The sequence below is a fragment of the Rhinatrema bivittatum genome, chromosome 3, assembly GCF_901001135.1.
Source record: "Rhinatrema bivittatum chromosome 3, aRhiBiv1.1, whole genome shotgun sequence".
Classification (NCBI taxonomy): domain Eukaryota; kingdom Metazoa; phylum Chordata; class Amphibia; order Gymnophiona; family Rhinatrematidae; genus Rhinatrema; species Rhinatrema bivittatum.
In genome coordinates, this window is record NC_042617.1 from 99257253 (window position 1) to 99284293 (window position 27041).

At 43.9% G+C, this 27041-nt stretch overlaps 1 protein-coding gene across 1 annotated transcript in view; it reads left to right on the forward strand.

The window, feature by feature from the left end:
- ANKEF1 (ankyrin repeat and EF-hand domain containing 1) overlaps nucleotides 1-27041 on the forward strand; it is a 169900-nt gene that overhangs the window by 72399 nt on the left and 70460 nt on the right. The window contains exons 6-7 of the mRNA XM_029593521.1: nucleotides 6000-6149; nucleotides 7469-7592. Coding sequence (XP_029449381.1) covers nucleotides 6000-6149; nucleotides 7469-7592 — 274 coding nt within the window. The remainder of the gene's footprint in view (nucleotides 1-5999; nucleotides 6150-7468; nucleotides 7593-27041) is intronic.

Genomic DNA, 27041 nt, shown 5'->3' on the forward strand with positions numbered 1-27041 from the left:
TTTCTCTCTCTCCTTTCACTCTGTCTCTGCTGCTGCAGCCAGAACATTATTAGGGGCTCCGTGTTAGTGTAAGAAGTCATCCTGTCAAGTGTGGTCATTTATACTCAATATAATCTTCACTTGACACCCCCTTCCAGGTATCAAGATATTTTCTGTCATAATTGTCCCATGGTAAATACCACACTACATAAGTGACAGTGATAACACTTATTGCAGCTATGATAAATGGTATTTTCACATCTTAAGACTTGGTCAATGGTTAGCACAATGTGAGGTGTGTTTTTTATGTGTTTTTTATTTATTTGTATAGAAACATAAAACACAGTAATAAAGATGATGTTGCCCATTCATATCTCCTCAACTTTATAGGCTTTCTCTCCCTCAGAGATCCTCTGTGCTTCTCTCATGCTCTCTTGAATTTAGAGAATGTCCTCGTCAACACCATCCACCACCCTTTCTGTAAAGAAATATTTCTTTAGATTACTTTCACCCTCATCTCACAACCACTCGTTCCAGAGCCTCCTTTCTTTTGAAAGGGGCTGGCCTCTTCTGCATTTACTCTTTGGAGATACTTAAATATCTGTATTATATCTCTCCTTTCCCTCCTTTCATCCAGGATATGCATGTTTAGGTCTCTAAATAGTCCCCATATGCTTTATTTTGAAGAACTTGAACATTTAAGTATTTTTCCTCTAGACCAGCTCTATTTAGTTGATATCCTTGTGAAGGTGCAGTCTCTAGAATTGAATGCAGTACTTTAAATGAGGTCTCACCAAAGAATTTTATATAGAAGCTATGTTTAATTGCTTATTCACCAAAATGCGAGCAGGAGCAACATTTAATAAAACAGTTTAATACAGCAAGTAAGGTAAAATCAACACACATAACATGACTTCTCAGCAATAAATACACTCCCAATATATTATAACACAAGTTACATAAGCCAACTATGGCAGCTTACTTGACACACAAGGTAGCTCAAAATAATTAATGCCATAACGCATTTTAGCAATTCTTGCCCAAAGTGACTTGCCTAAGGTCTCAAAGATTTAGTGAGAAAAGCAGGATCTGAACTTTGATTTGCGGTTTCCTAGCTATTACTCTAGCCATGAGGCCGTGCCCACTCTCCAACTACTAAAAGACCCCGTGTTCCACCCTGTGAACAGCAATAAATTCTAAAGAAAATGTATGCTATGTTGCCAATTAGGTGACAATTTTCAAAGGCATTTCCATGGGTAAAAATGTTTTACAAGCAGAAATGGGTTCTTTGAAAATAGCCTACTTTCTCTGCATGTACAAATCTGCATATAATGCCAGTTCACACGTACTTTTATGCGCAGAGAAGAGGTATTCCTGTGGGCAAGGTTGGGGAGGGGTTAGCACGCATAGTTGCATGCATAGCCATGTAATTTTGCTGGGAAAAGTACCTGCACAGCTAGCGGTTGCAAAGTGATGTGTGTACTTTTGTTCGCATTTGAAAATGATGTAAAACCTGCTGGTAAAATGCACCCCCAGACTTTACACATCTGCACACAGTTTGTGAGCTGCTCTCATAGGGCCTGATTTTAAAAGCCCTACCTGCGCCGAGCCTATAGCCCCGGGACGCGTGTAAGTCCCGGGGCTTTACTAAAGGGGTGCTCCAGGGGCAGGGAGGGGGCGGGGCAAGAGGTCTCCGAGAAGGATCGCGTGCCAGCAGGCTGCTAGCGCACGCAACTTGTACCTGCCCAGAGGCAGGTGCAAAAGATAAAAGTCAGGGGGGGGGTTAGAGTAGGGCTGGGGGGGGGAAAGGTTAGGGGAAGGGGTGGGAAGATCAGGCTAGGGGGAAGGGAACAGGGGAAGGCGGCGCGCGCAAGGTGCACAATTGTGCACCCCCTTACACGCGCCGACCCCTGATTTTATAACTTGCTCGCGCAAGTTATAAAATCGAGTGTATGTGTGCGCGTGCCGGGTAGCACGCACACATGTAAGCCCGCGCGTGCACCCTTTTAAAATCTATCCCATAGTGTGTTTATCTATTGTGCAGATAAAAACTGCAGTCTTCCATGTCATTTTTTTTTTTTCTTTTTTTAATTTGGATTTAGCTCATGCCTTTTTCCCTGGTGGCTCAAGACTTGCTACGTTCAAGTGCATCACTCCAATGCAGGTCTTCTTCAGTTTATGTATGCTTCAGAAAGGCAATTTTCAAGTCCGCAGTGGAACAAGGTTTGTGGATGTGTACTTTCATTTTGAAAGAGAGGCTTCTAAGAAAACTAAAAAGTCATGGGATAGGAGGCAATGTCCTTTTGTGGATTACAAACTGGTTAAGAGACAGGAAACAGAGAGTAGGATTAATTGGTCAATTTTCTCAGTGGAAAAGGGTAAACAGTGGAGTGCCTCAGGGATCTGTACTTGGACCGGTGCTTTTCAATATATATATAAATGATCTGGAAAGGAATACGACGAGTGAGGTTATCAAATTTGCGGACGATACAAAATTATTCAGAGTAGTTAAATCACAAGCGGATTGTGATACATTACAGGAGGACCTTGCAAGACTTGAAGATTGGGCATCCAAATGGCAGATGAAATTTAATGTGGACAAGTGCAAGGTGTTGCATATAGGGAAAAATAACCCTTGCTGTAGTTACATGATGTTAGGATCCATATTAGGAGCTACCACCCAGGAAAAAGTTCTAGGCTTCATAGTGGATAATATTTTAAAATCGTCGGCTCAGTGTGCTGCAGCAGTCAAAAAAGCAAACAGAATGTTGGGAATTATTAGAAAGGGAATGGTGAATAAAATGGAAAATGTCAAAATGTCATAATGCCTCTGTATCGCTCCATGGTGATACCGCACCTTGAATACTGTGTACAATTCTGGTCGCCGCATCTCAAAAAAGATATAGTTGCAATGGAGAAGGTACAGAGAAGGGCAACCAAAATGATAAAGGGAATGGAACAGCTCCCCTATGAGGAAAGGCTGAAGAGGTTAGGGCTGTTCGGCCTGGAGAAGAGACGGCTGAGGAGGAATATGATAGAGGTCTTTAAGATCCTGAGAGGTCTTGAACGAGTAGATGTGAATCAGCTTTTTACACTTTCGGATAATAGGAGTAAGGGGCATTCCATGAAGTTAGCAAGTAGCACATTTAAGACTAATCGGAGAAAATTCTTTTTCACTCAACACACAATTAAACTCTGGAATTTGTTGCCAGAGGATGTGGTTAGTGCTGTTAGTGTAGGTGAGTTCAAAAAAGGTTTGGACAAGTTCTTGAAGGAGAAGTCCATTAACGGCTATTAATCAAGTTTACTTAGGGAATAGCCACTGCTATTAATTGCATCAGTAGCATGGGATTTTCTTGGTGTTTGCGTAATTGCCAGGTTCTTGTGGCCTGGTTTGGCCTCTGTTGGAAACAGGATGCTGGGCTTGATGGACCCTTGGTCTGACCCAGCATGGCAATTTCTTATGTTCTTATGTAATTTCTATGGAGAGTGTATTGCAATGCAATATTATAGGTGTCTTTCATGTAAATTCTGTGCAAAAGTTTGTACCCAGATTTTAGCCTTAGAGGGAAGGTGGTTTATCCCAGGCACCTTTTTGAGTTTCCAGTAAGCCCTGGGACATGTCATGGGAGTGAGAGAAATAATTAGGGGAGGATCCATTTGGTTCAGCCCCTCCCATTGAAGGTGTTGTAAGGGATAAACCCACTCAGGTTTTATAGCAGAGCTCTGCCAAGGGCTCTGGGGCAGTCCAAGTTGCAGTTCAGGAGGAAGATTGGAGATTTTTGCCTCTTGTATTTTTGGCCTCATCCTGCCTGGCATCCTTTGGGCTGGTTGAGGGTTCCCCTGCTGTACTCTTCTCCGAAGGTGCAGAGTGGGAATAGTTTGGCTTTTGCACTTTTACATGATAGGAGCCTTGCTGGGCACCTGAGCCTTTCTTGGATTCCAGGAAAAGGGAACCTGGGTTCAGGACACCCAAGGATAAGGAAGACCTGCCTGCCCCAGAAGTGGTGGTGACCCGTTGAAAGGGGCAGCTCCGGTGTTATTTCCAGAAGAAGTTATTTTTGAAGATTTGGGGGAGAGCAGTGTTTTCTGCCCCTCTTCCTACCCATCCATGGAACTGTCAAGCAGCAGTTCCAGCTTCCGCATTGAACTAAAAGAAGGGGAAGAGCTACTAACTGTGAGTAAGAACTTAGTTACAATTTGGAGGACACCCAATGGGACCACCGTCTCACCTAATCCAGGAGGGTGGAAAGTTTCCTTGCCTCCTTACAAGACTCCTGCACAGATAGAGGACAAAGGATTTGTAAAAAAAGAGCCAGGAAGACTGCGGTGCTGGAAGCATATTTATGGTGCCATTAACCAATCTGTGTTTGCAGTAAAGACTTTGGACACTAATCCAGTGTCTTCCAGCATGATTATATGGGCGCACAGCAAATAGAAGTTACTCTCTCCAAGGACATTTCAGGAAGGAACCCTTTCTTCCCCCAAATTAAAGGATCCATAGCCTGGGGAAAAGGGGGCACCAAAAGAGCTAGCCAGTTTGGTTACCCTGAAGAGATTACAAATAAGATTATGGACCCACTCATGCAGGATGGGCACACCAGGGCGGGCTTACATGTGGAGCAACGCAAGCTCTTTCAGCCATATTTGGGGAGAGCACTTTTACCCATGTAAATGGCTTTGAAAATTGTCTTCCAAAGCAGCAGTATTAGTTGGACTCTTCAAAGTCTCATTGCTTATTTCTTAACTTTTGTGCTTCCACTTTTGCTCATGTTCCTAGGTCAGCTTTCTTTTTTTGCCCCAGCGTATTTTATTTGTATTATTTTTACACTTAAAGATGAATTTTAAAAGCCCGTCCCGCGCACAAATTAGGGGATGTGAGGATCTGTCTGGCTGGTGCGCGGCGAGCGGATTTTGAAAGCCACCCGTCTAAACGTGTATCTCCCGCTGCGTGCGCAATCGAAAAGTTGTGAAAAAGGGGTGGGGGTGTGGTTTGGGAGGAGCATGGGTGGTCTGGGATTTTAAACTGAAATTTGCACCAAATACTTACGCGATCTGGCACGCGCTGGAGTCCCCTACCACGTAACTTTACTCTTGCTATGGATGACACGTTAGTAATAAAAAAAAAAAAAAAAAAAAGGCAGATCAATGAGGTTTTAATGGTTGGGATAATGGGGTAAGGAAGGCTGTTAAACTAGGGGGATTTGAAAGACCTATTCCTTAATCGGGTGAACTGGGAAAACTCACAGTGGTGTCGGCGTGTGTCCCTATCAAAATACCCCCTCTTACATGGTAAAAGTGGGATTTGCACGCACGGAAGTGCGCCAACTTAAAAATTAAGCGCATATGTGTGCGCAGCCAGGCTACTTTATAACATGCACACAGATACGCACATATGTTATAAAATGGCTGCGTCCTTGGACGCAGGCCAACGAACGTGCACACATGCGCACCCACGCACTGGTATGAAAGTTACCATCTTGATGAATAAGAGGTGTGCAACTTTGACTAAAGCCACAAACCTGTTTTTACAAATGCCCATCTCTGAGTCTTTCTTTAAAGAGTTCCAACCTTATGTATATCAGCGTGCACTGGGAGAAATGGTCCTCTGACTACTCTGGGATCCCCACAATAGCTGTTAATTGCTTCCTCCCCCTCCCACCCCTCAAAAAAAGTGTTAAACTTCCACAACTAAAAAACATTATTTGGATTTTTGTATGCTGCGGTTGAACCCATCTGATAAACTTCATTGCATATAAATTGTTCTGCAGATGCCAGGCAGTCTCTTTATGGCTTCTGCTGCATTCTATCCATTTATTTGATTTCACCTAAATATAAATTTTCAAAACACAGTTGTCTGCAACACCAAATATTGTTTGCCTTTACAGCTCTCCCACAAGCCTCTTTTGTTATCCAAGGAGAGCAGTGTCCTCAGAATGTTCTTACAGCTTTAACTGATGATATAGAACAAGAAGCTATTATTTTATCACTCATGCCTTGTTTCCTTCTTTAAATTTCAGATGACGGGTCGTACTGCTCTGATGGAAGCATCAAGAGAAGGCGCAGTAGAAGTTGTTCGAAAGATACTTGAAAATGGAGCAAACGTTAACATTTTTGACAAGGAGAGATATCATGCTGTGCACTTTGCAGCCAAAGGTGGCTTTTTTGAGGTATCTTTTCCTATAAAATCATTTCTTTAATGTTGCAGCCATCATATATATTTTTTTAAGGCATGCAGTTATGTCCCTTAAAAATATCCCTTTCCCAATGCTGGTCGAATGGCATAGCGACAGCCCTGACTTCAATTCCAGACCTGGCTACTGATCCTTGGGTTAATTGGGACTGAGGACATTTCAGAGGCAGCATCCACAGCCCTGAGAGGGAGGGAGTGAGCCCTGACTCTCATCCTGTAGGGACGCTCATCAGCCCACACAGATCATATTAGACTCGGATTCTGGAGGGAGCCATGATCCTAGCAAAGGACCAACACTGCAGCAGTCAGGCTCGCAGGAAAGCACAGAGAAGGGCAAACCCCAGTTCCTGCAAATGAACTTTCCAGGCATCCAAGAGGACCACTGAAGCTGGACGCCCAATATTGTGCAGCAGGAAGTTGCAGGGCTTTTAAGATAATTTAATTTTTTTTAAAATTTGGCCCTTTCCCACTCTCTCCTCCTACAGGGATTTAGACCCCGAAAACCTAAGAAATGTAAAAGTCAATCCTGTTAACACACTATATTTCCCTTGCTTATATTGCTAGTCCCAAATTATAGAAGTCACTTTGCACACGTACAACCAAATCTGTCCTTTAAAATTAAATATATATATATGCATGTGTGATAGGAGGGCTTCATACTGGTGTCCCGCACATCTATTTTCTAGTGCTGATTCCTCTTTATAATCATTTGTCTCCTCCTTGAGAAATATTACCTTTCACCTTTTTACCTATCTTTTTTGTAAAGTCTGCAAATAAAATCACTTGTGGGGGGGGGAGAATGCAGCTTATACTCTTCAATTTATAAAGCCTCTAACTTAAGTCCCACAGCCTCCCTGTGTTTTAGAGAGCCTTAAGGACTATGAACGTCAACATCATAAGTGCCCCTGACAAAACAATCACGGCGCAGCCAGCATCGGGTTTTGCCACATCGGTCAATGACATTGCGAATGTTTCAGATAAATCCTATTGATAGAACTTTGTTAAACAGCATGCAGCTGTTGGATGTATAGATTTTGTTGTACGTGTGCAAAGTATCTTTATAATTTGGGATTTGATTGATTTTCACTTTATGTGGTGGTTGATTGCATGTATATTGTGAGTAATGCATACTACATAATTCAAGATTGCAGAAGTGATTTTGGAATTATGGACGATGGTACCTTGATTTCAATAGCTGTGTACCATTTTTCTCTAATCTTAGTGGTAAGAAAGAGAAAATGGGAAAAAGTTCCAAAAGGAGTGTAATGCTATGCTTTTCTGCATTCTTATATGTAGATACTGAAGATTATTTCTGCTTATGGTGGCGAAATGAGTATTATTGCTATGGATGGAAACACAGCACTTCATCATGCTGCAAGGGGAGGATTTACTGAGTGTTGCAAGTTTATAGGACAAAGAGGTAACAGACTTTACGAATAATAGAGTTAAAATTGGTTTAATTTATATGTGAAAGAAACATTGAGTGTGTTATTTATAAGGGAGTGATTTTCTACAGGTTTTAGGTGCATAAACCCCGGTTTATGCATGTGAATTGGCTTTAAAAGATTTTCCGGCAGGGTTTGTGCAGGGAAAAATACTTGAGTAACTCAACTGCACATGTGATTTTTTTCCCCACACTTACAGTAGATGTTCCACAGGAAAGAGTCAGGCTGGTTAACGCAAATACATACATACCTTTAATTTTTGAAATTATGCATGTAAATGTACATGCAGAAAGCTGGTGTAACTTCTTGCACGTATGAATATGTGCATACTAGGGACACCCATGAATTTTCAGAGCTGCTGAAAATGACTCTCTAAATAGTTTAATTTGCAAATAATTATGCAGCGTTATTGCGGAATATACATGACAACATCCTGTACTTTATTCCATAACCAAGAGGATATTTTTGGTGGCACAGCTCTCTGAGTGCCATTCTTAGGGACTGCAAATCCATAGAGTTTTAAGGCCATTGCTATGTATATGATGCTTTTGCATATAATGGGCCTATTTCATCCAATGTATGGTTAATTACATGTGAAGACAAATGATATTAACATTTGCCTTTTGATTCAGCATGCCCCTTTACTCTGAATCATCCTTCTAGTTGCTTTATGTCTATCTCCAAATGGATGTCCTTGCATCCGATAAATTTGCATCCAAGAAAATGTATTTTTCCTCATCCCCTCTGAATTACTGTTCTTTTGCTTAGTCAAATCACTAAGATATTAAGGGATACATTTTTCAGTAGGGCACCAAACTTCCAAGGCACACAAACCCTTTTTAAGCGTGCATCAGCGTTCCAACACAAGACACCCACTGCCAGTGTTCCCTCAAATTTTTTAGGGGGAATGTGGTGGCATGCACTATGGTTGGGCACATAAACTTTGCAAGTGAGCCCCCTCCTTGGTCTTCAGTGGGCATTTTCTCCCCCTTTATATCTCCTTCTTGCAGTAAAACATGACTTGACAAGCAGCTTTACACAAATATCCTATATAGAGAAGATGGGACTTCTGCGTGAGCATTTAAGGATATGTGGGGTACCCCCCCGCCCCCCAATAATAAGAACATTTAAATGCATGCAAATCCTTGTATCCCAGAATTCTTTTTTTTTTTTTTAAACAAAGTAGATGTTATAAACTCCTGCACTGTTTTAAGGAAATCTTTGTAGGTTGTGATGCCTTCTAAAAGGATCCACATTTAGAATTTGTCACTGTCACAGCCTGCAAAGACACCAGTTTGCACCAGGACCAACATGGCTGTTAGAGCTGTAGATCACTGATCTAATGAAGCAGTCACAACGGACCACCTATCACGTGTGATTATATTACCATAAATACAGAGAATCTGAGTCAAGCCTACCAAGGACTAAGCATCCCGTCCAGTGCTTACTATCCCCAGTACCAGTGGTGGCAAATCAGGCAACTGCCTAGGGCCTCGCAGTTTAGAGGACCCCCAACATTTTGCAACTGGATAAAGTTTTTGCATGGAAGTGGCTCTATTTACATTTTAAGAAACAACTATTTAGCTAATTCTCCCAAAGAATATTATTAAGATCCATGATAGAGCAAAGTGAAACTGAAATTAAAAAAAAAAAAAAAAGGATGACTTGCTTATATGTCATCAAAATTATGGTAATTTTCAAAGGCATTAAGCATGTAAATATAACATAGTATCATAGCAATTTTCAAAACCCATTTACACACTTAAAGTGCACTTACTCGTTAAGCCGAATGACAATTCAATGGCATATATTGTAGCAATTTTCAAACGCCCATTCATACTGGTAAAGTACATTTACTAGTGTATAACCTAGGTTTTAAGCATGAAAATGGTTTTGAATATTTCCCCCAAAAGCCTCTAGGTGGCCCCAAATGACCTCACAATCAGGGTCTGAACAATCCTAAGGCCACCACTGCCTGCATTCCTGATCTGTCAATTCACCCTGTAGTGCGACATTTATTTATTTGAGTGTTTTAATATTCCGTGTGAGAATCACTAGATCACAACAGTGTACAGGTTTAACGCTCACAGAAAAAGGATGAGTTACAAAAGCAGGCACACGTACAGGTAAACATTCCAAATCTAAGGTGTACTTCAGAGACAGATATATATATAAGATGCATTTGTAATCGTTATAAGGGGAGATGAGAATATGGGGTAATGTGCAGGACATAGTTGGTTATCAGAGAGAGGGGGAATTGGGGAATGTCTTGTGCATCGGTATGATGAACTCCACAGAGAAAAAACATTTCTCTCACTGTCCCCTAGGCTTGGATCCCTGACTTCATTGCCAGCCTGAATTGGGCCTACCTTGTGTTCAGCATCGGCATTGTTGCCCCAATCTGGGGTCCTTTCCCTGCCCACCACTCCAACTTTCCACTCTGCAGGTGTTGGCTCCTCTCCCAAAGATGTGTCTTTTGCATCTAACCTGCACTTGAGGCTTCCAACCTCTGCCGTTCCCTTTCATATCTGCTTCTGACTGGAGGCCCCAGTCACACTGCACCGCACACAGAAGGAGCCTGCTATTGAGCTTTGCTTGTAGGTCCCATAGATGAGGCATTTCAGTAAAATATTTTCAAATCTTTGTATTTGCTTTATTCTCCTTATTTTTATTGTATCTTTATTTTTTGTTCCTTTCATGTTTTCTTTCTTCTTTTATTTATACTTTATATTTTAATTTTTCTATCTTTTCTTTATTCATTTTCTGTTTGTCTAGAGTTCCTCTCAACTCTGATTTCTGTTTTCATATTTCTTACCCACTGTGTTCTCTAACTTTCTATCCTGTTGCCCCTTTCTCCTCTTGCTGATCTCATTTCCACATTGTATTTCTTTTCTGTTGATTTAATTTTATTTTTTCTCTGTATCCTTTCTCACGGTATTTAACATATTTTCCCCTTCTCGCTAACACATTCATCCCTTCTGACCTCTCACCTATACACACCTCACTCCATTCCTCCTCACACATCACTCCCAAACTCACACACACATATCTCACTTTACTCCTCCTCAAACACATCCCTTCTCAACTCTCACACACACATCTTGCTCCCTTCCGCACTTTCACGCATTCATACATCTTCCCCTTTTCTCTCATACACTGCTCCTCCCTCACACATACACCCTCTCCTCCCTCCTTTATCTCTCTTCCTCCCCTTCCTTTCCTCATCCCTCATCTTTCTTCTTCACCCCTTCCTTCTTGAATTCTTCCTTTTTATCTTTCCCTCCCTTATCTCTATCCTCCACCACTCCATCTTCTCTCCTTCCCTCCCTCTTTCATGCCTTTCTCTTCTTCTCCTCTCTACTTTTCCTCCCTCATCCCTTTCTCCACCACTTCTCCACTTCCATTCCAGCTTTCCGTAGCCTCTAAGCAAGTGTAGTACTGCTGGTTCCTGCACCCTGGGTCCTTCGAACAAGAAGCATGGGGATGGCGGGTTGCAGGGACAGGCAGTACAGCACTTGCTCAAAGACCCTGCAGCCTCTGCTGCTATTGCTACTCTGTGCATTTTTGAACAATGTCGTTGATTGGGAGAAGAGAGAACAGAATGATTGGGCCTCTGCTGTATGGGCTACATCAAGTCTTCCTTGATCTCCTCTGTGCTCTGTTGGTTGCTGGCTTTCCTCCTCCCCTCCTGTTCACTGCAGCTGTTTCTCCTCTGCTTGAGATTTGGGCACCCACCATTAGTCATCCAGCGGAGCCCTGTGTGCTCATGCATAGATGCTCCTGGTGCCACCCTCAAAATATCTGCGCTCTAGGTGATTGCCTAGTATGCCTAATGGAAGAGCTGGCTATACCAGTAGTCAGAGGACCCAAAAAACAAAAAGGAAGTTGATCTATCAAAGCCGTGAGGAATACAAAAGAAGGGGATAGATCTCAAGTCCTCTAAAAATTCTTTAATACACTGAAAGCCAAATACTCAACAATAGCCCGACTCTGGCTGAGTTTCGCCACATAAATGGGCTGCTTCAGGGGCCGCAAGATACAAACATAGAAATTACATTTATAAAACATTGATAAAACATATATTTGTGTATGAGATCCTACTTAAAAGAATAACAATAAAAACTTAGACAATTGAAAATATAAAAGCATAATAGTAGCCTAGTGGGCTAAGAACCAGGTGACCAGGGTTCGAGTCCTGCTGTCGCGCCTTGTGACCTTGGGCAAGTCACTTTACCTTCCATTGCCTCATGTGCAAACTTACAGGGTCATTTATCAAATCGTGTTATGGCGTTTTCGCATGCGTTAAGCGCCTTTAACGCCTGCGATAGCACCATAACGTATGGAGCGATGCAAATCTGAAAAAGAGGAGGAGTTAGGGGCAGGAGTGGCCGGTTTTAGAGCCAGCATAGCTATCAGGGCCTCACTCTCTCACACTCACATAGCTAGGCTGGCTCTCCAGGAGCTTCAAAACTACTAAAAATGGTCCACCCAGTGGTTGCAAAGTGTGAAAAGGTTAGCATTTCGTATAGGTATTAGTGCACTTTGCGATAAACTGCCTATTACCATAAAGCACACACTTTTCCTATCACATGCAATATTTAGTGCATTTTGATAAATCCAGGCCTTACATTGTAAGCTCTCTGGGGATAGGGAAATACCAACAATACCTGAATGCAGTCCATTTTGAAGCACTGAAAAAAGTTCGAAAAGTGGAATATAAAACTAAAATAATTGAAAAAACATAATTAAAAAAAACAGAAGTTACTTATTTAAAGACATAAAGGGACAATATCACCACAAAGGGCCTATACATACAATTTAAATATTTGTAAAATTGATATATGTGACCATTTACATATAGAGCAGGCACTATATAAATTTGTGTAGATAAATTATTGCATAAGCTAAATACCTGTATGAGTACTAGTCAAACACTGGGCTGCAAGACTTGTTGATAGCCAACATCTAATGGTATCCTTAATATAATGAAAAATACCAGAATTTGATTTGCATATGAATATCTTTATATCAATAATTTTTTATCTATTTTTATGTGTATATATTTTTGTTACACAGTCTGTTCACATTGAGATCTTTATTTTATGTGGAATCCTGTCATTTAAGTCTCTCAAAGGGTATCAATTGGTCTGAGAAGTATAACAGGTGGTGAAGGTGGAGTTATTTATGAAATTGTAACCGAACTTTATTGGCACCTGTTAGAACGTACGATATCCTAGATTTACTAACCTTAGTTTATGTGCCTATTTGTAAACCGTTGCGATGGTATATAACTTAGCGACGGTATAGAAAAGTTTTTAAATAAATAAATATTTAAAAAAAAATTTGTCGAGGATGGGACTATATAGATATATACAAAGATTATACCTAAACCCACTATGAGGATACCCACTCTAATATATCTCTATATATTCTACCATTAAAAACCTATTGTTTATACCTTATTGATGAGACACACTCTTGTAGCTGTTAGAATGCTTTCAGAGTGGCACAAAGTGAATATCCAATAGATAAAATATAGATTTATTATAAAAACACGAACAATCTAATTAGGTACATATTAATTCATGCCAAGCTGATTTTTTTTTTCACTTGAAATGTTTGCTGCTCCATTTGACTACAATGCTAGCATAGTTGTTAGAATATTGGTGGCCGAGACCTGATTGCTTATGTGATAACATAATGCCTGCATAATAAGCTTACTTGTGTCTCATCAGTACAGTACTCATACAGGTATTTAGCTTATGCAATAATTTATCTACACAAAATGTATATGGTGCCTTCTCTATATGTAAATGGTCACATATATCAATTTTACAAATATTTAAATTGTATGTATAGGCCCTTTGTGGTGATATTGTCCCTTTATGTCTTTAAATAGGTAACTTTTTTGTTTTTTTAAATTGTTTTTTTTCAATTATGCTTTTTTATTTTCAAATGTCTCTGTTTTTATTGTTCTTTTAAGTAGGATCTCAAACACACACATGTTTTATAAATGTAATTTCTATGTTTGTATCTCGTAGCCCCTATAGCAGCCCATTTATGTGGCGAAACTCTGCCAGAGTCGGGCTATTCTTGAGTATTTGGCTTTCATTGTAATAAAGAATTTTTTGAGGATTTGAGATCTATCACCAGTAGTCAGAGGAGGCATGCCTACTGGAGGATGATGTATGATTTTAGTTGTTTTCACTCAATAAGGAAAGTTGAGATTATTCAGAGGATAGCAGTAGTAGTATTCATAAATGGCTCCTTTTTACATAGAGGAATTTTTCGGTATTATATAGAAAGATGCAAATTCCATGTATCTAAACTGTTATAAATTAAAATTTGGGGATTTTCAAGTTATGCATAGTTTCCCTTTGAAGATTACCTTCATGGTAAGACATGTACAAGTGTCCACATACATTTGCACCTGCCTGTTTTTGTGAGAGGCTGATGGGGGTTAAAACATTGCAAGTAGTTTTGAAAGTCAAAGTTTGCATATTTTTCTCCTCCAGTCTAAACCCCTTTTCCTAGGAGCCTCTGGTTTTAATCTGGCTAAAAATGTATGCGCTGAGGAAGCCCATGGCTACATCTAGCTGCCATGAGCGGGACACTTTTCAAACACGGCAGTTAATCCACATAAATATCACTGAAATTTGTCCTCTTAAGCTCTAGATAGTTCTTTAAATTTGATCTATGGATTTGTTTGTTTTATTTATGGATATTTAACACAAGCGTTTTTCATTTGTAGCTCTATGCACTTTACAGTCAGATACTAATTTACACCTCGCTATAGAATCAACATGCCATAAAGATGGGTAGTTTTGAGGGCGTGCCCTTACATACCATCAGTCTAAATTGTATTTTAATAATTGTATGTGAAACACCCACAGTTTTAATGTTGATGTAAAGTGTAGTTGCAACACACAAGAAATTACTTTCCTCTCTGCAGTCTCATTCTTACAACTGCAAAATGACCAATTTAAATAACCTGCACCATTTTACGACCCTAAAATGGAGTCTGTTGTTCAAGCTATGCGCCTAACTTTAAACGGGACCCTCCATGATTAGACATGCCATGGTTTTAGCCGATGAGATAGAAGAGTGGCAAAAATAATCCCAGAAAATGAACTTCTTAAAATCAGGCAAAGCATCAGAAACAATGTACTTTAACATTTAAAAGAACAAAACAAACCAGGACAGCCTAATTATAAACACTGAATCAGATCATCCTAAAAGCCTTGGGGCGATAGTTAAAATATTTTACACTGGAAAAAGTGTGATTCATGGCTTGTGCAGAGAGTTCCTTGCTCACTGGGGAATTTATCCTTGAAATGGAGTGTGCAGGCCCGCAGGGACAAAGTACAAAATGGGGCAGATTTTCAAAAGGTTACGCGCGTAACATAAGTGCGTAACCCCCGAAAAGCTGCCCCAGCACGCGCCGAGCCTATCTTGCATAGGCTCGGCAGCGCGCACAAGCCCCGGGACGCGCATATGTCCCGGGGCTTCGAAAAAGGGGCGTTCAGGGGGCAGGGCCTGGGGCGGGGTGCTGGCCTGGAGGCGTGACCGAGGCCTCCGGAACAGCTGCCGTACCGGGAGATGGCGCGCCTGTGCGCGCAAGTTATGCCTGCCCGGAGGCAGGCGTAACTTTCCTGATAAAGGTAAGGAGGGGGTTTTAGATAGGGCTGGGGGGCAGGTTAGGGAGGGGAAGGTGCCGGGGGGGCGGAAGGAAAGTTTCCTCCAAGGCCGCTCCGATTTCGGAGCGGCCTCGGAGGGAACGGAGGAATACTGCGCGGCTCGGCGCACACAAGTTGCACAATTGTGCACCCCCTTGCGTGTGCCAACCCTTTGCGCGCATGTTATAAAATCGGGCGTAGATTTGTTTGCGCCGGGTTTAAAGATCTGCCCCAATATCTGCAGGACTGCAAACTCTGTGGGAGAACTGAAAATTGCCCGCCTAAGGAGGATGCGCTATCCTTGATTTATTTATTTATTTATTGTTGATCTTGCTGAAGTTTAACTTTTATGTTTGTTTTCTCTGGAGCTAATTTCTGGCCGGCTTTTTCCTTTCCAATGTATCACACAATTTGTATTGTTCATTCAAGTCGCAATACTTTTTCTTTTCCTCGTTCATGAATTTCATTTAAATGTTGTTTTTTTCCAGTTATAATAATAGTAATTATACTAACGGCATGCTGTGCTTTGTTTACCATGAAATCCTGACCTTTCTGCAGCCTGCAAAGATGAGAGCCCAGACCACTCTGCTCTGTATTCACTGTTGTGCTCAAAGGTTTCTCTTTTAAACAGTTGATTGCTCTACTTTTCTTCAAGGAGCTTAGTCCTACATTTTATTGCAAGAGTTTTGAATATCACTGGCATGTAGCATGTGGAAAGCAAGCCATTCATAACTATCAGACTTTACATCTAGTCAACTCAAATGGAAGAACAAGAATTCCCAGATACTTCTTAGAATACTCAGCAGCAATGCAGGGGGTTTGACTTTGCAAAGCTTTACTGACCTCAGACAAGAAAAATCATTATGCATAACTCCTTTTCACTTCAAGCAAAACAAATTCATTAAGGGGCCGATTTTAAATCCTACGCGCACGGCGTACATTTGGGCGCGCTACCCGCACACACAAATGTACACCCGATTTTATAACATGCGCACGCATGTTATAAAGTCCAGGGTCTGTGCACGCAAGGGGGTGCACACTTGTGCACCTTGCATGCACAGAGCCCAAGGGGAGCCCCGATGGCCTTGGAGGGAACTTTTTTTAACACCCCCCCCACCTTCCCCCCCTTTCCCTCCCTTCCCCTATCTAACCCATCCCCCTCCCACCTTATCTCGCTGAGGTACGCCTGCCGGCTGACTGCCGGCACATGAACCTTCGGCACGGCCGCTGTGCCGGAGGACTCGGGAACGCCTCCGGACCGCCGCCATACCCCCGTCCCTGCCCCCGAACCGCCCATTTTTTAAAGCCCCGGGACATATGCGCGTCCCGGGGCTTGTGCGCGCCGCCGAGCCTATACAAAATAGGCTCGGCGTGCGCAGGAGTAGGTTTTTGGGGGCTACGCGCGTAACCCTTTGAAAATCTACCCCAAAGGCTAATTTTAATGCGGTGTTCAGAACTAGGACAAAAGTACTTTTTGTTCCAGTTATTTTCTAAAAATAGTGGCTAGCAGTCTTCAGAAATTATTGTACAGCAGAAACATTTTGTAGACATTTTCGGGAGTTTTATCTACCATCCTTTTTTCATTTATTCGCTCTTTCACCTTTGCCTTTCTCATCCTTCTATGTCATGTTTTCCTGTTGTAAACTGCTTTGGATTAAACTTTGTTCAAGGAAAGCGATATGCAAATGTAATATAACATCAAATAACATTTGCCCCATTTCCCCCTTCCATTTCTTCCACCTCTCCAGCAGCTGCATGCCCTCAGGGGTCACAAGGACATTCGTGGTGGTGAACAAGAACACAGTCACTTGCAGCACTACCTCTGTGGTAGTTTTTTGGTGCAGGCTATCAGGGCCATGGTGCCATCCTCAGCGGATAGCAGGATGCGCTCTGCCATCCAGCTCCTCAATCGGCCATACTTTCTCTTGCTTGAACCTCCATTTGAGAACCTGTGTGCAGCAGCTTTTTTACACGCAAGGGAAACACACCCCACACTTTGAGAACCTCTGGTTTAGACCACATGATGATAACTTACACATCTAGATATATAATCAGCATATTAGAAGCAACTTCTATTGTTTCTGCAGTCAGATCTCTGTGTTCATATTTCAGTTCCTGAGATCCATATTCAAAGTGGGTTTTCCAGCTAAGTTAGTACTTAGTCTGAGAAACCCTGGGGTTTTAAAATTCCCGCTCATTTGACTAATCATGACTTATCTAGCTAAGTTGTTAGTTGGCTAAAACCTTAGCTGACTAACGGGCCGATACAGTAAGGTGCGGTAGAAGAAAGAGGTGCGTTAGTGCCCAGCGCACCTGCGTTTGCCGCACAGTTCGGATCACCTACCACTCGATACTGTATTTAAATGGCATGCAAATGCAAGCAGTGTCCAACGCGCGTCCATGAAGCGCAATCCATTTTACTGTATAGGTGCAAAGGTCTGGGCTGGAGATAGGCTGTTTCCCTAGTCAGGCGATGCGGAGATCTGGGTCTGGAGATAGGCTGTAGCATGGTCAGGAGAAGCAAAGGTCTGGGTCTGGAGATAGGTTGGAACGTAGTTAGGCGAAGCAAAGGTCTGGGTCTGGAGATAGGCTGGAGCGTGGTCAGGCGAAGCAAAGGTCTGGGTCTGGAGATAGGCTGGAATGTAGATAGGCAAAGCAAAGGTCTGGGTCTGGAGATAAGCTGGAGCGTGGTCAGGCGATGCGGAGGTCTGGGTCTGGAGATAAGCTGGAGCGTAGTCAGGTGAATCAAAGTCCGTGTAGTCAATCCGATGCCTAAGCAAAACAGGAACCAGGAACGCAGGGAAGAGACAAATCTCTTGGCAGCAACAAGTACTCAACCGAGGAGACCTGTTGCAAAGGCAACACTATGCAGTGGAGCCTGAGCTTAAATACTATGAATAGTTTGACATCATCCGGGGCCGTGGCTAGGTTCCCGCCATGGTCCCTACATAAGGATCAGTGATGCGTACACGGCTAGGGAGGGGCATGGCATGAGTGGTGGCGTCTCTCCACGGGCTACGCGGAGAGGCCCGACAACTAGTGGCATCAGGACCAGGAACGCCGGAGACTGTAGCAGGGTTGGAGGCCCGAGGACAGAGCTGGAGCTTCACCTAAACCAGCCCTCGTTCCCCGCAGATTGGGCCTTTGGGTGCTGGGGCCGGCAGGACTTAGGTGGGCCTCTGTATGTAGTTGCAGGAGAAGTGGGTTCAGCCCAGAGACAGCAGACGAGGGATGGTATAGTTTTTCTTTGGACTGGATAATGTCCTGGAAACCCGGGCGCCAATGGAACAAAGGCAGAAGAGGGCACTCGAGTAATGGTAGGCCGAAGCCTGATGAATCCACGTCCAGGAAGTAGACAGAAGAGGCGTCCAATGGTAGGCTCGAGTCAGCGCAGTTGGCAATCTAGAGGCAATGGCAAGCAAGGCTGAGGTCTGATCACGGAGATAGTCAATAGCGTAATCGGACGAAGCAAAGGTCTGGGGCTGGAGGTAGGCTGGAGCGTGGTCAGGTGATGCGGAGGTCTGGGGCTGGAGGTAGGCTGGAGCGTGGTCAGGCGATGCGGAGGTCTGGGGCTGGAGGTAGGCTGGAGCGTGGTCAGGCGATGCGGAGGTCTGGGGCTGGAGGTAGGCTGGAGCGTGGTCAGGCGAAGCAAAGTCAAAGTCCATGTAGTCAATCCGATGCCTAAGAAGAACAGGAGCAAGGGAACAGGAATGCAGGGAAGAGACAAATCTCTTAGCAGCAACGAGTACTTGACCAATGAGGAGACCTGTTGCAAAGGCAACGCTATGGAGCGGAGCCTGAGCTTAAATACTATGAATAGTTTGATGACATCATCCGGCCATGGCTAGGTTCCCGCCATGGTCCCTACATAAGGATCAGCAATGCGCACACGCCTAGGGAGGGGCGTGGCAGGAGTGGTGTTGTCTCTCTGCGGGCTACGCGGAGAGGCCCGACAACTAGTGGCATCAGGACCGGGAACGCTAGAGACTGTAGCAGGGCTGGAGGCACCGGGGGAGGCCTGAGGACAGAGTTGGAGCTTCACCTATACCAGCCCTCGTTCCCTGCGGGTTGGGCCTTTGGGTGCCGGGGCCGGCAGGACTTAGGTGGGCCTCTGTGGATGGCATGCATAACAATAATGTGCATTAAATGTTGTTTATTGTGTGTTATAGCCATAACGCAGCTTAGTAAATGCACCACTTAATTTGTACCTGAGGCATTGGAGGCTGAAGTGATTTGTCCAAGATCACAAGGAGCAGCCTTGGCATTTGAACCCTGGCTTTTCTGGCACACTGCTCTAACCACTTGGCTACTGATCCACTCACACCACTCAATATACTGTATAAATTAGCCATATTCCCCATGGCTGAACATGGACCTTACTATTTGTATGGAACATTTAGCAGCAGAGAATCACAATCTCATATCTTATATAGATGAGGACAGTGACCAACACTGAGGGGTAGATTTTCAAACCCCAGCACGAGTAAATCCCGGGGTTTACGCGCGTCGGGCCAATTTTCAAACGGGCCCGGCCAAACACGTAAACCCCAAGAGCATGTAAGTCCTGGGGCTTTAAAAAGGGGTGGTGCGGGGCAGGGCTAGAGGCTCCCGGCACAGTGGCCATTGTGGATCCCTCCCCCTCATAGGCAGGTGCCCAAGCCAGATTGGGCACCTGCCTATGAGGGGGGAGGGATCTGGGTTCAGCCCCTCCAGCGATGGGGCTTCTTGCTGGCTGTGGCTGAAGCCTGGTGTTTCCGTGTAGCCTACAGGTTGGATGACTTGGAAGTGGCTTGACTTGCTGGATTGCGATGGACAAGCTACCGGGGCTGGAGTCCATGAATGGAAGAGTAGGGTTTTACCAAAATGATTGTTACTTTTTCTCGGGTCTTGAGTTGTATTAAAGCTGCTGTCTTTGACCTCCAATTAAGAGTGCTGGGTTACTATTTGCTGATGGGTATATGAGAAGATGAGGCTAGGTATGGCAGCTGGTCTGGAGTGCTATTTCCAGAGGCCAGAAGTGGAGACATTGAAACATTTTTTTAAAATATTTCCTCTCTTAGAATAATATGTGAAATGCTTTTCAAAGTATGTTTTTTAAAATATTATCACTGTCTATTAGTGTCTCAAAATGTTTGGTAATAACTATGTAAGATGAAGACATAACATAATGAAAAATATTAGATAATTAAGGGGGGCAATATTCAGCCTCTTGGCCAGCTTGCAAAGTTAGCTGGGATATTCAGCAGCACAGCTGCACTATTGAATATACTTAATTATCTTACTATATATTACTAAATCCAATTAATTTTAAGACTACTCAATGGCATGACCAGAAATTAGCTGGATAAATTATTAGTTAATTTTAACATTGCCCCAAAATGCTGCTATATTATCCAGCTAAACTTTAGCTGGATAACGAGTTAGCTGGCTAAGATTTAGCTGATAAGTGCCCAAATATTAAAAAGTTGGCATTTAGTGAGATATCACACAAGTTAACTGGTTATAAATGCCTTTGAATATGACCCCCTAAAATTCCAATCCTGAGCAAAGTATTATGGTTGTCGTGTTAACAAGCTGAAGGCGATGCCTTTTTATTGGACTAACAGGTGACTGGGATAGTTGAACTTTAGAGTTCACACTGCCTGTATCTGATAGAGCCAACATCCTTCTTAAATCCTTTTGTACTTGTTTCAAAGTGTTTGATCATCTTTATTTCAAATGTTTTGCGTTCTTGTGTAGTTCTGAAACTTCCTAAAAGTATGCTGATTGTGGCATCCTTATGGAAGTGATTTTCCTTGGTGAGAGTTCGTCTACTGAGGTGTCACTCTCTTTTTTTCTGTAACGTGTTATTTTTTTGTCTGTTGCCAACCAGTTCACACTGCTGCAAATCTATTATATCCAAAATACACAATTACGCCTAATCTGTCTCTCCCTATGGTGCTCCTGTTCACGGTCTTTTGCTAATAGCAGGTCCTTCACCAATAAGAGACAATCGTACTGTAGGGCAAGTTTCCCTTTCACACGGGATCACAAACTGTGGCAAGCATGTATGTGTTCTGTTCTGTTAAAAGCCTTAATCTCTCTTCCACCTGCTGCTGCAAAATGTCCAGACAATGCAGCACCTCAACTGTCATTCCCTCTTCCTGTTTAAAGGCCTCCAAATGTTCACCCAGGAAATTAATTATAGGGATGATGTCAGCCAAGGTGGTACTTCTGGAACTCAGCTCCTCCGTGACATCCTTAAAGGGCTGCAGGAGTTTTACCAGCTGACTCGTGACTAACCAATCCTGATGCCCTAGGGGATTCTGCACACCTATGTCCATTGTACCAGAAAGTTCATGAAGGGGTGTCTGCAGCTCCACTAACCTCTCCAGCATCATAAAGGTGGAATTCCACTGGGTGGCAATATCTTGAATGAGATGCTTGTGAGACATCTCCAAATCAGTCTGCTTTTGTCGGAGAACCTGCCCCACCTTCACACTTCTGTGGAAGTGCGCTACTATGTTCCTGCACTTCTGTAGTAACCTATGCAGGTATTCATTCTCTTTGTCATTGGAATCCAACCCCAGAGCTGACTTCACTACCAGGTGCAGAGGGTGTGCAAAATATCGGATGTTCTTGAGGTGCCTGTCGTTTATTGCCTTAACCATGTTTGCACCATTGTCTGTGAAAAAGAACCCTGCCTGAGGATTCCTGTCTCGCTGGTGTAGTTGCCAGCCCTCCAGCATGCTAGAATATTGGCTGCGGTATGGCCTGGTCCGTCAGGTGGGTGTGCATAAAGCCCGCCTCCACCCTGATACTTGTTCAGTAATAGAGCTGCTGCCTGCCCCTGCCTCAGCCAGGTCCCACCAGTGTGCTGTCAGGGAGAGGTAGAGTGTGCAGCATTCATGGCGGTCCAGATATCGCAGGTAAAAATGCACTCTCCCCCTCTGTCTTAGCTAGCAGCGCTTGCATGTGACTGCGACACTGCTTGTACAGGCTGGGGATGACCTTTCTGCTAAATGTGGTTCTGGAGGGGACTTGTATTTTGGAACTACGACTTCAAGAAACGCTTGAAACCCACATTCTCCACTAACTGCAAGGGCTGGTCATAAAGGGCAATCATTTCCCCAATGCTCCTGGTTACAACTTTTGAGGCTGTCTGCCTCCTACCCCGGGATAGCGTTACTGCACTCCAACCATTTCCGCCCATGTTGGGTTGTCGCTTCTGCCACATGTCAAGGGGGGTTGCTGGCCTGCCACCTGACTGCTAGAAGGGGATGAGGGCGTGGGCTGACTCTGCTGCTTTTGAACCACTTTACACTGCTTGGAAGGGGTCCCCTGACTGGTTCTGCCACTATTCCCAGATGGCAATACTCTTGTTGGGTATTGCCTCTTCATATGATGCGTCATGCCAAAATTTGATAGATGTCCCATTTGCTTGCCTCTGCCTCGCCTTGGGGGTGGATGCTGGCACTGGAGCTGAAGTAGTGGGTGCACCCTGAGAAGCAATGCCAGGGGCCTCAGTCACTCTCTGTGCCTGCGCTGACTGCTTTTCCTCCTCCTCATCAGTTTCATCTCTCCCCTCCTGCACTGAAGTGGAGGCTAAGACAGGACTAACTGATCCTCCTAAAGCTTCGTCAGCTATTACTACTTCCGTTTCTGATGAGAATCCCACACAAGATTATTCTTCATCTGAATCGGAAGCAGTGACTGCGCTACATTGTCGAGACTTCTGTCCCCGTGCTGCTTTTGGGTGTCGACATTTTGTCTGGCATGACTTGGTCTCCCCTTCCCTCACCTCCAAAACTACAGGGTCAAAAACAGGTAGTGGCGATGCATCATGGTCAATTTCATTTTTTTTGTGGATGGAACTGCCTGCCTCTCCAAAGAGTTTAGATTGCGACAGGTCCCTTTTTAACTTTAATGGGGGAGTGGCACTAGTGCCTTTTGAAGTGCCTCCTCTGCCAGTCCCAATCACTTGACTACATCTAACTTTCCCTGACATTATGGATTTAATGTCACTGCCTAGTGCCTAGTGGCTGCCCACTGTCACAGTGCCATGCTATGCACTAATGTAACGTGTGTGGTGTGCACACATACGCAGCTTGCGTGTAAGCACAAAAGAGGCAGACTGGGGATTTCACTGCACAGACTGTCCCAATAATAAGTTCAGTCTGTTTATACTGCCCACTTTCACAGTGCCTTGCTATGCACTAATGTAACATGTGTGGTGTGCACACACACGCAGCTTGCGTGTGAGCACAAAAGAGGCAGACTGGGGATTTCACTGCACAGACTGTCCCAATATTAAAGTTCAGTCTGCTAAACTGCCAGCCCACTGAAGCCCAGTGCACAGAGAGACTGAGTTGAATTATACAAACTCAGTTTAAAAAAAGCTGGAATTGGCACAGCAGGAAAATCGATGAAATATATTTTCCAATGGAAATTCTAGCAAACTAGCAAAAATGGAATATATCTCTCCCAGCCACAATACCCATGCTTGAAGCCTAGCCCAGAGGGTGAATTAAACAAAATGGCACTCTAGCAGCTTCTCTCCCTGGCACAGAGAGACCGTCTCAGATCACCTAAATAAACTGCTGAAAAAACAAGTGGCTATTTTGCACTGCAGCAAAATAAAGAAATATCTTTTCCTCTTAAGTAACTAGCCTAGCTAGCAATTGAATAGAGATTTCTGAACTCAGACTAGCTCAGAGTGCAGCCACCCTTCCGCAAAGAAACCACCTCCCCAGACCACCCCCTGCAAAGAAAGTGCATGGCACGCCTCGTGCTTAAGTATATATAGTTCTTGGTCATCAGGAAAATCGTGACCGAGCACTGAATGACAGCGCAATTGGCTGCATTCAGTGCATTTCACAAAATGTTATCACTGATACGCTGCATTCTGGTATCCGTGCCACCCACTCTGACAGGGCTGTTGAGGTCACTGATGGACTCACAGGAAAGGGCTGGTTTTTTTGGCTCTGGATACACCCGAAATGGCGTCCTCCGATTGCAAATGGCGGCGAAGAAAAGTGTGCGCCGTGCAACAGGATGAAACTGATGATATGTTATATTCGTGGGGAGTCATGATACGTTTCGCTTCCCATGAATATAATGAATAGGGACATATACGTTGCGGATTGCCAATAACGTCGAAAACGAATGCACACCCCTATTGCGGAGCGTCAGGCTATCTTCAGATAAGAATGAGCAAGATAGGGCATCCGCTTTGACATTTTTATCTCCAGGTCGGTACTTTAAGATGAAATCAAACCTGTTAAAGAACAGGGACCACCTCAGCCTGTCTATGGTTGAGGCGCTGGGGCGTGATGAAGGTATTCTAGTTTTATGATGAGTAAAAACCGTAATCTGGTATTGAGCACCCTCGAGCCAGGGTCTCCACTCTCAAACATCATCTTATCGCCAACAATTCTTTATCTCTGATTCCATAGTTCCTCTCAAGCCGGTGTGAATCATCTGGAAGAAGAAGGAACATGGCCGCAGGATCTTGGAGTCACTGGTTTGACTAATGTAGCCCCTACACCAACATCAGAGGCATCCACCTCGACAATGAGGGGCGTGTAGGATCCAGGTGATGGAGACTGGCTTGCTGGAGAAAGTGTCCTTCAGCTTTTGGAAGGCGGTAACAAGCCTCTATAGACCAATTGGCAACATTAGCACCTTCTTTGTCAGAGCCTGTTAAAGCACAGTTAGTGAGGAGTAATTTTAATGAAGGTTCTATAGTAATTTGTGAATCCCAGAAACCTTCTGAGAGCCTTTAGACCAGTAGGTTGGGACCATTTCTGAATGCTCTCCAGCTTTTGTGGGTCCATCTGGAACCCCTTGTTGGACACTATGTACCCTAGGAACGGTACAGATTCCTTGTGGAATTCGCATTTGGACAGCTTAGCGTATAGGTGGTTCTCCCGCAGTCTCTGTAACACTCTCTTGACATCTATAATGTGGGTATTCAGATCTTGAGAGAAGATCAGGATGTCATCTAAATAGACAACGACACATTGGTAGAATAGGTCACGCAGGATGTCGTTCATGTTTTGGAAGACAGTTGGGGCTTTGCATAAGCTGAAGGGCATCTCCAAATACTCAAAGTGTCCATCCCTGGTGTTAAAAACTGTCTTCCATTCGTCACCTGAACGAATGCGGACAAGGTTATACGCTCCTTTAAGATCCAGCTTAGAGAAGATCTTAGCTCCTTGTAGGCGGTCAAACAGCTCAGAGATGAGTGGGAAGGGATAGCGGTCTTTGACCGTGATCTCGTTTAGACCAAGATAATCAATGCATGGATGTAGGGTTCCGTCCTTCTTCCCCACAAAGAAAAACCCTGCTCCTGCAGGAGACTTAGATGGCCTTATGAAACCTTTTTGTAAATTTTCTTGGATGTATTCCGACATCGCTTTATTTTCCACCACCAAGAGGGGGTAAACTCTTTCCTTGGGTGGTTCTGTATTCGGTTTCAAGTTGATCGCACAGTCATAAGATCTATGTGGAGGAAGTATATCAGCAGCTTCTTTAGAGAACACATCTTGAAATGATGCGTATTGAGGTGGTAATCCAGGCATCAACGGAATTGTAGGCATACAGGGTAGTGGTGAAACTTCCTTCAGGCATTTGCCATGACAATCTGGGGCCCAACATGAAAGCTCCAGTGTAGCCCAGTTGAATTGAGGCATGTGCTTTTGTAGCCATGGTAACCCGAGTACTAAGGGGTGCATAGCCTTTTCAAGCACGAAGAAGGAATTGGATTCTGTATGAAGAGCTCCAGTCCTTAAACTGACCAGTTCAGTTTGTAGGGCTACTTCACCCGGCAAGGGCTCCCCATGAATAGAGGATAACAGCAGCGGGAGGCTTCATAGTCATAGTGGGGATTCGCAGATGTTCCACTAGACTTCTCAGTATAAAATTCCCTCCTGCTCCGGAGTCCACTAGGGCAAGAGTCTGGAATTCAAGTGGTCAGTTTATCAAGGAGACTGGCAGAGAGAGTGGAGGAGAAGGTGCATAAGAACAAAAGAAATTGCCATGTTGGGTCAGACCAAGGGTCCATCAAGCCCAGCACCCTGTTTCCAACAGAGGCCAAACCAGGCCACAAGAACCTGGCAATTACCCAAACATGCAGTTAGACCTAAGAAGAGTCCTCCCACAGGACTTAGATCTGCCCGTTTCCCGGACAGATAGGGCATGTTTGTACTGCATGGCCTGCTTGACCACAATACATGCAGAGGCCTAATCTTCTCGGCGTTCTTCTCTCCTTAGAAGTCAGGTGACTATGGCCCAATTGCATAGGTTCATCTTCTCCCGCAACCACTTTAGACTGAATAGGCTTAGGTATAGTCTTGACTCGGATTTCTCCCTGGCTTGGCCTCTTGGAACCTTTAACCTCTTGAACCTTATCCCAAAGTCGTTGGTCAATTCTTTTGGCTATCTTCATCAGGTCCTCCAAGGTCTCAGGAATTTCTCGAGCCGCCAATTCATCTTTCAGCCGAGAGTTCAGGCCTTCAAAGAACAGGATCTTCAGGCATCTCGAGTCCCAATTCAACTCTGAAGCCAAAGTCTTAAACTAGATGGCGAAGTCTGGTAAAGGTTTATTACCTTGCTGTAGATGAACCAGTGTGGATCCTGTGATTGTCTACCTGGCTGGGTCATCAAATACGGATTTGAACAGTTCCAAAGACCCAGCAAGATCCTTAAGGATGGGGTCATCTCACTCCCACAGTGGAGAAGCCCAGGCTAGTGCTCTTCCGTCCAAAT